We start from the raw sequence: 12,559 nt of genomic DNA on the forward strand, positions 1-12,559 counted from the left end.
TTTGCTGATGCTGTCAATGTAATAGACAACATCTGTTTTCATTTCATTGCATTTTGTGTAGCGGTAGTCAACTCAAGAGGAGACAAAAGTAACTTTGAACAGAAATGGCGTGTGGGGCTTGGTTCACAATTTGCATCCAAAGAGGAAGCTGGATTACCTTAAAAAGGCAGAGTGCCTTACAGTAATCTTAGCGATGGATATTTAGTCCCTTGCTTTTAATTTGTGCTTGAATTTGGGCGTAGGGCAGTTATTTATATATTGATAGCATAGTTTCATGCCATCATGATACTAATGTCAATAAAAGCTTAGTATATTAAAATACCTGTGATTGTCTTCAAGCTTTAGAGGACTTTGAAACATGTTTCATGACTACAGGAACGACCCCCCTGGCAATCTGTCTCTTCCACCTGCCTTGACAGCGCTGCTACAAATCTTTTCCATGTTTTTAGGTATTTCCCCTGGGTACTGTGCTTTTAAAATACTTGCTGTGCCTCAGCCCTCGGATGCGATCAGTGAACTCCTACAGGTAGTGCCTCTCCTGGCGAGGACTCCCCACGCAGCAAGAGCAGCAGCAGCGGTGGCACTCTGGCTCTGGGCAGCACCGCCTGTGGATTTCCCTGGGGAGGGCAAGCTGTGCCCTAGTGGAAGGAGGGGTGCACGTGGCCGACAGTCCTCTGCACTGTTAAGAAAAGAGCAAGGTTGCCTTTTATGTCCGGGAAGTTTGGTCCTTCTGCCCACAGACACGGCTGCGGGGCAGCCGCTGCAGGAAGGAGAGCCGTTCTGGTGGGGTGGTGTGGGTGCAGCGGTGCTCCGGTGCCTTTGCGGGAGAGGAGGGGTGCGGGCGGCCGTAAGGCCCTTCCTCGCAGCCTCCCCGCTTCTCCGACCCGCCGGCACCGCGGGCTGTTGGAGCGGGTGCTCCACAGTCCTATTGCCCGCAGCACCGTGGGGCTGCTCCGAGGCAGTGAAGGAAACAAGGTTTAGAGGATCATCCCGATGTTCCCTCCTCTTCCTCCTCTTCCCTTTCCTGAGTTTGAATCCGTTCTTCGCCTGCAGCCACGCTTGTCACAGGAGAGGCCTCTCGGAGGCCATCCTCTTCGGGCAGCCCCTGCGCGAGCAGGAGGCGAAGCGAAAGAGGGAGCTGGCGGTGGCCCGAGTTCGGGGAAGGGCTTTGGGGCGGGCGGGCGCTCGCAGGCGGCACGTGCCCCGGGGCCGGCCGTGGCCACCACCCTGCCGGGGGTCTCGCGGGAACCGTCATGGTCACCAAGCAGGCGCGCACGGCAGAGGCTGAGCTTCATTAATGCTGGTGCTCGCGGGACAGCTCGCTGAGCTGTGTGTTCTCTGATGCGGCAGGTGACCTCTGCGTGTGAGCGGGTTTGGTGGGCGAAGTGCTCTGGTGGAAGCACAGAAGCCGCCCGGTGTCTGGCCAAGGCTTTTCTGGGTTGATGTGTTAGCCGGGGTTGTTACGGCTGAGTAGAAGCCATAAAGCATTTGGGTTTTTAGCAGATGGCTTTGGGAAAAGGCATATATGTTGCTGTACTGAGAATTCAGTAAATATTTTTGACATTGATTTGAGGTTTTTTTTATTATTTATTCCAAATTGCTTTTTTCTCTCTTCCTCTAAGAGAGTGTGGGCGTGTGCTTTGCTGAGGAGAGAATGTGAAGAGAATGTGAATCTTGAATCAAATTAACCTATTTTTAACGTGAAATTGTAAACCCTTGCTTGAAGGCAAAAATGCCATGACGTTACATTAGCTTTAAACCAAAACGGAATTAATGCAAACAGTAACTTAAAATTGATTAATGTAAATGAGATCTTCTTTACACTTATTTCTTATTACCTCTAGCACATCAGGTCCACCCATTTGGCCAGGAAGCACCTTTTTCAAGAGAAATGGAGCCCTTCTACAAGGTAAGTGATGGATACTACATCTTGGAGTAATTGTTCTGCTTAACAAATACCTCTTGCAAATTGCACAGCTTTTGTAATACTTGCTGGGCAAGAAGTAACCAAATGGGTTTTGTTTCCTTTAACCTGTCTCCTTTATTGCACATCTGGTGCCTTGAAAATGACAATTTACTACATACAGTGAGTGTAGTCTATGAAAGTTGCTGCTTTTTTTCTTTCCTCAGATTATTAATTCGCTTACTGTAAAATATGGCAAAGGGTGGCTTTTTTTTTTTTTTTTCCTTTGTGTGGATAAAAGAGTGCCCAGAAGGAAATGTTCCAAGAATACCGCTTTTAGTTCTGTGGATGAAGCGAGGTTGTTCTTTGAGGGAGTTCTTTTCTTTCACTCCCTAATTGTGCTGATAGCAAAATGTGCCCAAAGGTAGATAGTGGTGTTGTAGTGGGGAAAACAGTGGCAGAGTATTTGTCTCAAGAAACCTACCATGTTTAATGGTGCTTATATTCATAGAGGAATATTAAATATCTTACTTCCATTGGATGGACAATATAAACAGAAGCTGTATGACTGCAGTTGTGATAGGTGAAGATCTTCAGTCCATCTTACCAGATTTCTTAAAATCATTATTCACTGCTGAGTGTGTTTATATTTCTGCCATTGAGTACATAGAAATACTATCACTCTTAATGGAAGTGTCTTGGGAACGCAGATGGCTGTTTCCCCAGACTGCATGCATTTGTCTCTGGTGCAAAAGTAACTTACACCATTTAGGATGATTTTATGGTCTTTACAAGTATTTGTCCATGAAGTGTCTCAGTTTTGTGTTCATTCTCATGGTGCCAAGAGTTTTCTGGCCTTCTTTCTGGCAGAAAATGCTGTGTAATGTTCTCCGGAACACTTATCCAAATCACCTAGGATGGAGCCTTACTCACAACTAGGCTCACAAGCAAGTAATTGGCAGGCAGCACTGCTCACCTTCCACACACCAAAGTAATCCAGCATCTGTAGTTCAGCAGAGAATATTTTTCAGCTGATTCCTTGCACGTACTTAGGAATTTGCATCATTCTGTTACCTAATATATATACTGAGATTGTTCAAACAAATTTTAATTACGTTAAAGCATTCAGATTATTTCTTAACACTAGGAGATGGTATAAATTATAGAGTTTGGCGGCTTTTGGCTTTAGTCTTGATGGGATAGATCTGCTACCTTTGCAGTCCTTCCTAATGGAAAGAATTAGAGTTTTTAATATTTTTTTTCGGTAAAGAAAAAAAGAAACTGTTGTGAATGGATATGCTTGATTTGTTTTCAGTTGTTCAACAATTCTGGTTTTAAATGTGTACCTGCACATACACAGTCTTCATAATTTGAGTTCATAAAATGTAAACTACTCTGTCAAGTCTGTATGGCACAAATGTTTTACCCCTTCTTACGATGCAAGATATTCAGGAATTAAGAACAACTCTTTTGTAGTCCTTCCTATCTCAGTTGTTGCTAAAAGCCTTTTCCCAATAAAGAATAGTATGCTGTTCTCCACCCTCTTCTCATCTGCCCTCCTCTGCCTTCCCAATTAGGAAAAAACCCTAAAAGCCCAAAACATTTTAGCATATTAAAGAAATAGAGAAAAATAGATGACTACCTTTTCAAGCAATTAACAAAGCCTAACAGACCTTTAACTGAGTTGGCATTCTGTGTTGCCATTTCAAGTGGAAAACCAAGCCAATTTGAACTCTAATATGCGTGATATGACCGAGGTTGGAAGGATGAGACAGCGTGAAGAAAAACCTCAATAAAGTAATCTTTTAATACTTCCTGGTTTTAATTTTAAAAAGAAAATAACTCAACCAAGCCTTTATTTTTTTTCTTTTTGTCTTTCTTTCTGTCTTTCATTGTTCCCTACAATAAGCTGTTTCACATACAGGCTTCAGCAGGTTGTATGGAAATAGTGCATCCACCTCTTTGCTGCTTCTGACTGTCTTTTTCCAAAAGACCTGTGTAGAGGAATGCTAGCAGGTGCAGGGAGGTGTGAGATGAGGGGGTGGAGAGGTTTGTCGAGTCCTACCTTACATGACCATCTTAAGTCTTTTTTTCCAGTGCTTATATCCAGCTTCATGCAAACAGAAGAATGAAAAATTGACTCAATTATTGGTTTCAAGTTATAGTACTGCCTTTTGATTGGCAAAAGTTTAGGTAACAAAGGGATTTTAAATTATTTTTACTTGATAAATGTTTTGCTGCATTTGAAAAGAATGTTCAGGGCGTGTTATAGACAATCATACAGAATAGTTCTGAAATTTTAGTAAATGTGATATTCATGTGCACTTGTCACACCTCATTTCTTCTGAGTTGTTAAGGAAAATGCTCATTTTCTGGTCTGGGGAATGAAGAGAAAAAAATTGCACAATGTAAGTTGTACTTTTTTTAGCCAAGAAAGACTTGTAGACGCTCCTGGTTTCCATTCATTTTATATCTGAACTATTTGGCAAAGTAATCTTAACCATTGTAAAGCATTTAACATATCTCTCCAGAGAAAGTGACTGAGAAACCAGTTATCTGTGTACCTCAAAATAGCAAAAGAAGAGAAAGGGAAGCTAAAATTCATTGACGCTATTCTGTGGCCTTAATGTCTTTGACATGAGCAGGATTAATTTTCTGTTCCTTTCTGGCTATCTTTGCTTGTACTTTGTTGAAGAATTTTGAACAAAATATTTATATGCAATTTTCTTTTTGCCTATGATTTTATTAGATACAAGACAGCTACCTCAGTGTCTTCTTTGAGGATCATGGTACTGTTGTTCCTAGCAATAACTCTCTAATCAAAACAAAGAAACAATAAATCGACTTTTTGTGTTAAGTCACCTGCTCAGGTGCTTTTTGAAATGTTGAGCTCCTTCTACTGGGTAAGGATTGCTCCTTCTATCCTCGTGTTCTTTGGTCTTCTCAGGAAGTCCCATGCAGAGCTTAACATAGGTAGGACCTTCACCTTACCAGACTCTGATACCTTCTCTCAAAACTTACTTGTACCTCTGTGGATATTGCTGCATTCCAGCCTTCAGGATTCCCAGATGAAACAGGTTTTTGCTCTTACTGCTTTACTTTTGCTGTTGGTTTTTGTAACTTGTTATTGTACATATGTGGTTTTGTTTCAAATCATGGCTTAATTTTTTTAAACTTGCTATATGGAGAGCCTTTGTTCCCACTGTTTTTTCTGTTCTCAGCTGTGATAACACATCAATTTTTATTTAATAAAATGTATGACAGAAAAAAGTCTTTACAGTGCAAAAGGTTTAGACGTATTCTAAACTCTTCAGGAGCTTGTGCTGGGTGAGATAGGTGGGGACATAATTACATTAACTTCAAGACCTTGAAACTAATGCATTGTGTTCAGATAAGGTCAGTTTCATTGTCTCTGCTCTGGTCTTGGGTGTTAAGCTCATGTTATAGACTTGAGGATGCAGTTGCTCACAGATCAATGGTAATAATAGAACTATTTTGCTCTCAAGATACCTAACATTCTCCCTGAATAAATTAAAAATACATTTTCAAATTCACTTTTAGCAGCAGTCCTATAAATTCCATCTGCTGAGTGCCACCTGTAAGATGTAACTGGACTGTGGAAGGTTTGGAGTTTGTTTCTTAAAGATAAAACTTTCATTTTGAGGAAAAAAAATACCGAACTTACCACTCTATTTTTGTCTTATTTGCCCTCACGCTAAACTAAATGCAACGTATTACTATGTCTTCTTTTATCGAAGTTGTCCTGTCCTGAGTTGCAAGGGAGCATATGTAGAAGGTGCTTGTGGGTGTAATTACAGCTGGCACAGAAACAGAGTGCTGTGTGGTGAAAACAGTGATCTGCATCTGCTGTTGCTGCTGCAGTGGGGATTGAAATGAGTGCAAGAGCTGTGGGAGTTGCCCCAGAAGATGTGAGAGCCCCATGACTGGGCAGTGGCTGACACAAAACGCCTCCCCTCTGGCTTACAGCAAGTACACATCTGCCAGGCTTAATGCCATTCTTGGGTAAGTTTCCCGAGTTTCTAGTCAGAGCCTGGCAGAAGCAGGCCCTCGTGGTAGCAGAGTTAGTGATTAGGGAAGGAAAGTGAACCTGGGTCATCCAGTCCCTATTGCTGTTGGAGCTGAAAACGGAGGTGGCCCTCATCACTGTGACTAAATGGTCCACCTTGGATTGCTGCTTCCAGCAGTTCCCAACCAACTGGAGGTGCAATCATCCTTGCCCTGCTGTCTGCTTTCTTCTGTGAGCAAAGTCCTACACTTCCTCTTCTGACGATCAGTACAGTTTAAATCTGCTGCCTGTGGATGTTAAATCAAAGATATGAGCTCTTGCTCCAGAGATCCTGCAGACCTGGACTCACACCTGTGAACAGGATTGCAGCAGTCAGTGAACTGAGTCCAGACTGCATGGCTTTCCTTTCAAGCCGTGATTCTCTTTTAATTAGGATGGAAAAAAAGATTGGCAAAAATCCCTTCCCATTCACAGAACACAGGAGGGGAGGAGTGAGGAGTCACGTGTGGCCTCCAGTCCCTCTTGGCTGAGGGAGCTTGAGAAAGGAGGGATTCTCTTCCCCAGACCTCACAAGCTGCTTTGTTCACTCTCTACCATTAGCTGCAGGGAACAGGCATCCTCATGCTCCAGAACAGAGCAAGCGATAGGATGCTAACATGGGGATGGCTTGCCCTCTTCTTTGGGAAAGCACTGTATGAGACGCTTTCATCTCTGACTGATGTTTCCAGCAGCCTATGTGTGATCTGCCTTGGTCCAGCTGCCATAGCTGTAGCTGGCACTGCCTGTGAGGAGCTCTGGCAGGAAAGAGTGAGCGAGAAAATTGCATCCCTAATTCAGAAAGTTTATTTTGTATGAAATGTGGACAGACCAGACCTGAGAAATCCTACATAAAAAGATGGGTAGCCAGCTCATGAACACATGCACACATTTGTACAGAGATCTTTTTCTTCTCTAGCAAGCTTGAGAATCCTTTAAATGACCAAACAGGCTGTTTAATCCATTGTCCATTGGGTAGTTGTAAGAAATGAGAGCAGATTTGGGACTTCACATCTCCAAGTGTTAGCTATTAATAGAGGTACTTGTTGAGGTGGAAGTAAGCCAGCGGGCAAGAGGCAGAAAAGGGGCAACTGTTGCTGGTTTCCCTTGAGAAGGCTAAATTAGAATCATTTGCTCTTATAAATGAAGATGTTCAGCCTGCGTTTTTATGTTAATAGTGACATGAGGATAAAAATATAACAACAGCAGGGAACAGTTTCTTTGGACAACAGGTATTGCCTATCCAAGCTACTCAGTCTTTTCTCTGGAGAGGTTTGGGAGGAGTTGTTCTCGTTACCTTCAAGATGAAAGTTGACAACAAGTTTGCAAAGAGAAGATGCCTACGTGCATGCAGCCACATGCATTTGCTCTCTAATAATGTGAACAATTGGGATGTGTTTGTCAGCACCTACCAACAAATACCTGAGGGCCCCTGCAGGCATAGTGGGCTTTTTTGTTCTGAAATTCAGTTCACCTGCTCTTTCCACTGCACGAGCAGGACAGGTGCAAGTCCTGGGCATGTGGGGGAGAGGTGCAGCCCTTCCAGGAGCACAAGGTATCCGTACCGGCTGGTGCTAACGGGGGTGAGGAGAGGAGGGGCAGGGGAGAGCTGAAAGACAAGAGGATTCAGTAAGTCTTATGTGCATTTAACTTTCAGAATTGCATGTCTTAACACCTCAAAAGAAAACCAAACTTGGAGAGAAATGCTCTGTTTTCTTCTACTACCTAGAGGTGCAAACAAAAACCAACATGGCAAGGTAGCATATATATATTACAGATAATTTAATATTTTATAATACTTAAATGTAATGATGACCATAAGGAGAAAGGCCAAAAGAAATGCAAGACAGTCCTGACTTAGGTGCTGTTATCTGTAGCTGTGATCTGTAACAGAACCTTGGGCAAGACCCTTATGCCCAAATTCAACTAAACATTGTTTCCTAATGTGCGTTTGGATGTCTCATGATCCCCAAGAATCTAAATACTTTTTTTGCTTTGGGCTTAATTCCTTGGTTTTCTGCTCTCTGAAATGAGGATAATAATAGTGGTTCTCACTGCCCTGAGCTGTCAGTCTACAAAATATTGGCTCTGTATCATATTCCAATGCTCCACTAATGGGAAAACCTTAAACAGGGGCAACCTAACTGTGAAAAGCAACAGTGCTGTTTGTTATCTTTTGCAGGGATGTGTGGTTTAGATTTTGGGTGGGTTTTTTTCCCATTGAAATTTCAATTAAGCTCCTTACTCTGAGATGCACTGTAAGAAATTGGCTGTTTAACTCCATAAATGACTGTTTTGTATGGAGATCTGGGGTTTTGAGTGTCCAGATTAGTTCCAATTTGGTTGCTTTCATCGGAAGAGCACCACACTTTCTGACTTCACCATGTTTTCTCTTCAAATTTTGCTTCTCCAAGCTCCTGTTCCACCCTCTTTGAAACTGTGGTGACAGTCATGCTCTATGTTTGCTGGTGACTTGGCTTTGGTCAACCAATTTAATTAACAGCAAAGCTACTATGTCTCCTTGTTACAATAAATCACTCTTCATTCACGTGGCATTATTATTTAAATCAGCTTTCCCTGCCCCCCCCCCCCCCCCCCCCCCCCCCCCCCCCCCCCATGAAGGGTACCTGACAATCTCTTCAGGATTTTCTTTTCAGGAAGATGATTCACGGGGTGCTTCCGTAGAGACCAAATATTTGAATAATTTTTTTATTATTAGCATTCATTGCGTTTGCAGTGGTGTTATTGAAAAAGTAGAATTAAGTCAGAGGGGTTGTGCATTGTGTCTCTAAGGGAGTAATTTGAACAGCAGAGCTCTCCTTTGTTTGGGAAAGTGGGTAAAACCCTAGTGGGGCTGCTGGGGTCCTGAGGGTGCTGGTAAGGGCTTGTGTTTGTGAGAGGATTTTAAAATGGCTTAACACTGTGCATTCAATAAAAACCCAGTGAGAGACAGCATTTTGCAGTGATTCATACAGAAATGGTCACTTCGGTGTGACTTTTTAGCTCTGTGTTCTGTGTAGGACTCTTTTTATATAGGGTGCTATGGATTAGTTATGCAGTATGTATATAGCCTTTTTATTCCTATTTTTCTAGTTGAGTGTGTAAGACAATGGCAAAAGCTGTAATTATTAAGTGCCTGAAGTGTGGTCCTGTTAACATTGATCTTAGAGCCATTAGTAAGGAAATGTGACCACTGGCTGTTTATATTCCCTGTGACCAAAACATCTGAGCTACCTTTGGCCTCTAAAGTTGAGATGGAAGAAAGCCGAACTGCGGCAGACAGGTGTCATTAATAGTAGATCACATTGCAACGTACACAAAGATAAGTTAAATTCCTACTGTGTTTAAACTTAGTAACTTATGTTTTAGATCTGCATAGGTGTCTTTGCTGTCTTTACAGATAATTTTGCTTATTTTCTAACAGTCCTGCGTAGTGACTTTTGAAATTATTACTTCTGAGTGACTCAAGTTGAAGTTTACTGGCTTTGTTTACTTTCCTTGCCAACTGGAGAGTGTGGGTGAGTGCTGCAAGGCAAGTCCTACCACAGTGCTAACCCTGGGCAGAGAAGAGGATACATCTGTGTGTACCTGCCCGTTTCACCTTCAGTGTCAACTGCTGTGTGAGCCGTGGCAGTAAAACAGCACTTTGCAATACACACCGAAGGGAGAAATAACTGCTGCTGCTGCTGCTGCTGCTGCTGCAAGTCCCCGCAGTGCTGGCCTGGCTGCCTCAATAACTAGTGTAAGTGTAGGAAAGAACAGGAATGCTAACCAAAGCATGGAGGAGGTGAGGAGTTGGATGGTCCTTAACCAGAGTTCAGTGCTGAGTTAATCTACAGTTAGTGTTGCTCCAAGGATGCTGCTAAATGGCTTCAGATACGTTCTTAGCTTCTTTTCACTTTGGTCCTGCAGGTGATGTGACTGTGACTTTGCGATTTGAACATTGGAATCTACTTCCTTTAAATTGCCATTAGCTGATCTCAGCTTTTTTAGGAAAAGTATTTTCTGTGACTGGCCCTTCTGTAGGCATTGGCACAGGTGTCCAGAGACATGTCCCCCCCCACCCCCAAACACATCTGTGAGACTTACAAAGGGAAAACCGTGCCACCCTTGGGTTTCAGTTCAGTGAAGGAAGATGTAGACTAGATACAGCAAGAGAAATGGCAAGTTCCTGTTCAGTGGCTTTCTCCTTTACCAGGACTGCCATACATCCAGGATTCCATCAATGTTTTCCTTTCCCCAGCAGGAGCTATAGTCTGCTTAGAGCATGGGGGTTGTTTGCCAGTGCCCAGGGTTTCTGCATGCCTGGTGGCACAGTGAGAGCATCTGCTAAGGCACTGTCATGTAGCTGGGAAGTCCTGGGCGTGATCACTGCAGATACAGAGACAAGTCTGGCAGCAGTTGGTGTCAAACCTTTTCTGTAGGTGGAGTTTGGGGCCAGGCCACCTCTGGCTGGGCTGGGGTTTGGAGTAGGAAATTTCAGTGGCCTATGACAGGGACGTAGCGTACCACCAGTTAGATCCCATTTTACAACAGCAGTTCTCTGAACAAGTCACGGTTAGAAACTAGCAGTAAAATTTGTATGGCAGCTCGGAAAATGGTGGAGTATGTAAAGATTTATTTTCTGTAACTGTGAGATTATTGTGATTATTGCCATCAAAATCTCTGGGCTGGTGAGCTGGAGCATATGCTCCATGCTGAGAGCCTGTGAATGTTTGGCTTTCCTAAGATGTGAATGTGGCTGATATTAGAAGTAATCTTAGCTTTCATAATTATAGATTCTGTTTGAGAGCACAGCTACGCGACAGGCGTAAGCCTGTGCTTTACATGGAGATTACTTAAATAATAATATTGCAGTTGTGTTGCTATGAGCAGTTTTGGTGATGTGCAGATTTCTATGAGAAAGGGAAAGCTGTTGTCAAGTTGGGCTGTTCCTTGCCTACATGTCAGGTTTCTTGAGACAGACCTATATTGAGAGGATTAAAACAGAAGCTCTGGGAATTTTTAAGATGCTCTCTTACTATGACCTGCTTGTGTGATGGGCCATTACATGGTTTTGGATCCCTGGGGAAGCCAAGGCTTCATAACTAGTAAACAGAAGAACATTAGGGGAAAAACAGTGGTGATGAAGTCCAAGTGCTGTTCATGTCTTGTGGTTTTTTGTATGCTGTCTGTGTTGATGTTGTTCATGGTTGACATTGGCAATAATTTTTCCTCTCTAACATGCTAAGAATTTCTCCCTGCTGGTCAGAGCAGATCTGTGTGCTGCTGGTTAAAGATTGGTAAGTTCTTGGTTATATAAAAGGTATTTCTTAAACATCTAGAAGAAATGGCAAATTAATGGAAATGGCATATTACTAAGAGAGCTTAATTTTATTTGAACAGTTGAGAAAAGTAGAGGCTATCTTAAATGGGAAGGGTGGTCAGTGGCTTGCACATTTCACTGCTGTGCGTTATTTAAGCTAAATGTGAAAAAAAATCTGTTGGTTTCAGATATTGGAATAAATCTTACCACTAGAAACTCTTCAGTGGTACACTTGAGGGTATGCAGAGCTCTGGGATGGCCAAGTTGGTTCTTAAAACTGTGAATGCACCACTTTATTTTCCTGCATTTTATAACAGACCCAAAACTGAACTGGGACTTCAAGAGGGAAGGAGGCAGAATTTTTTTTCTTTATCAGTAGAAACACAGTATGTTCAGAAACCACCAAACCAAAGCTAGGGTGTGCCTTTTGGGATAAGTAGTGTTTTACACTACTGGTTTCAAGCCACTTGAAATACACATGCCAAGGCAGTAGGCTGTGAATATGAACCTACTGTATACAGCACTTCTTGCTTGCATCCCTTCCCCTTTGTAAAGGAAAGATAAGTTGCAGCTGGATCCTGAAGGATGAACTTTTACAAAACAGTCCTCTCTAATCAGCAGAATGGGGTAAACTCTCATTTTCTTAAAAAGGTGACCTTTGGGAAGAGTCTGTAAGACTTTTAGGCTGGTAAAAGAATTTATCCTCTCTTTAATGCATTTAATACCAATCACAAATTAGCAAAGAAAAGATGACTTCTCTTTAAATTATCTCAGGACAACCTCTGTCAATTTGGAAATACCATTATAGGATCCTTGGCTTCATCTTGTATGTTATTTCTCTTAGTTTCCTTTCTCTTTATAGGTCAAAGTCTCACAGTGCTTGCAATTGCATACAATAAAGGTAATAAATTCTCTTTCCCTCTTGACAGTATTTATTTCTATATCTAGCCCATCATACTGCTCTTTAGTGCACGATAAGGTGAAGGATAAGGTGAAATTGAAATTAAAATTGTTCATACAGTGATGGGAAATTCCAGTCCTGATTTTTACATATACGCACAATTTGAATGAAGATACTAAGAACACTTCCTGCATATCTTTCATTTTCATATTTCTACAGTATATCCATGCTTTGCAGCTTTTAAACATTATTTATTTTTTTTTATGAATATGTACATTGTTTTTCTTTCTAATAAAATAGGATATGCTGCTGTGTGAACCACATGTTGAGTTTCAGCACTCAGTTTCTGATACTAATTTATTAAGTAAGTTGTTTCCTCCTGAGAAA

At 42.1% G+C, this 12,559-nt stretch overlaps 1 protein-coding gene across 9 annotated transcripts in view; it reads left to right on the plus strand.

The window, feature by feature from the left end:
* The window catches only part of FOXN3 (forkhead box N3), a 214,955-nt gene that overhangs the window by 136,125 nt on the left and 66,271 nt on the right, over positions 1–12,559 (plus strand). For all 9 annotated transcript variants that reach the window (XM_030030235.1, XM_030030294.1, XM_030030282.1 and 6 more), the window contains exon 4: positions 1,845–1,909. In XM_030030235.1, coding sequence (XP_029886095.1) covers positions 1,845–1,909 — 65 coding nt within the window. The remainder of the gene's footprint in view (positions 1–1,844; positions 1,910–12,559) is intronic.

This window comes from Aquila chrysaetos, chromosome 2, assembly GCF_900496995.4.
Source record: "Aquila chrysaetos chrysaetos chromosome 2, bAquChr1.4, whole genome shotgun sequence".
NCBI classification, from domain to species: Eukaryota; Metazoa; Chordata; class Aves; order Accipitriformes; family Accipitridae; genus Aquila; species Aquila chrysaetos.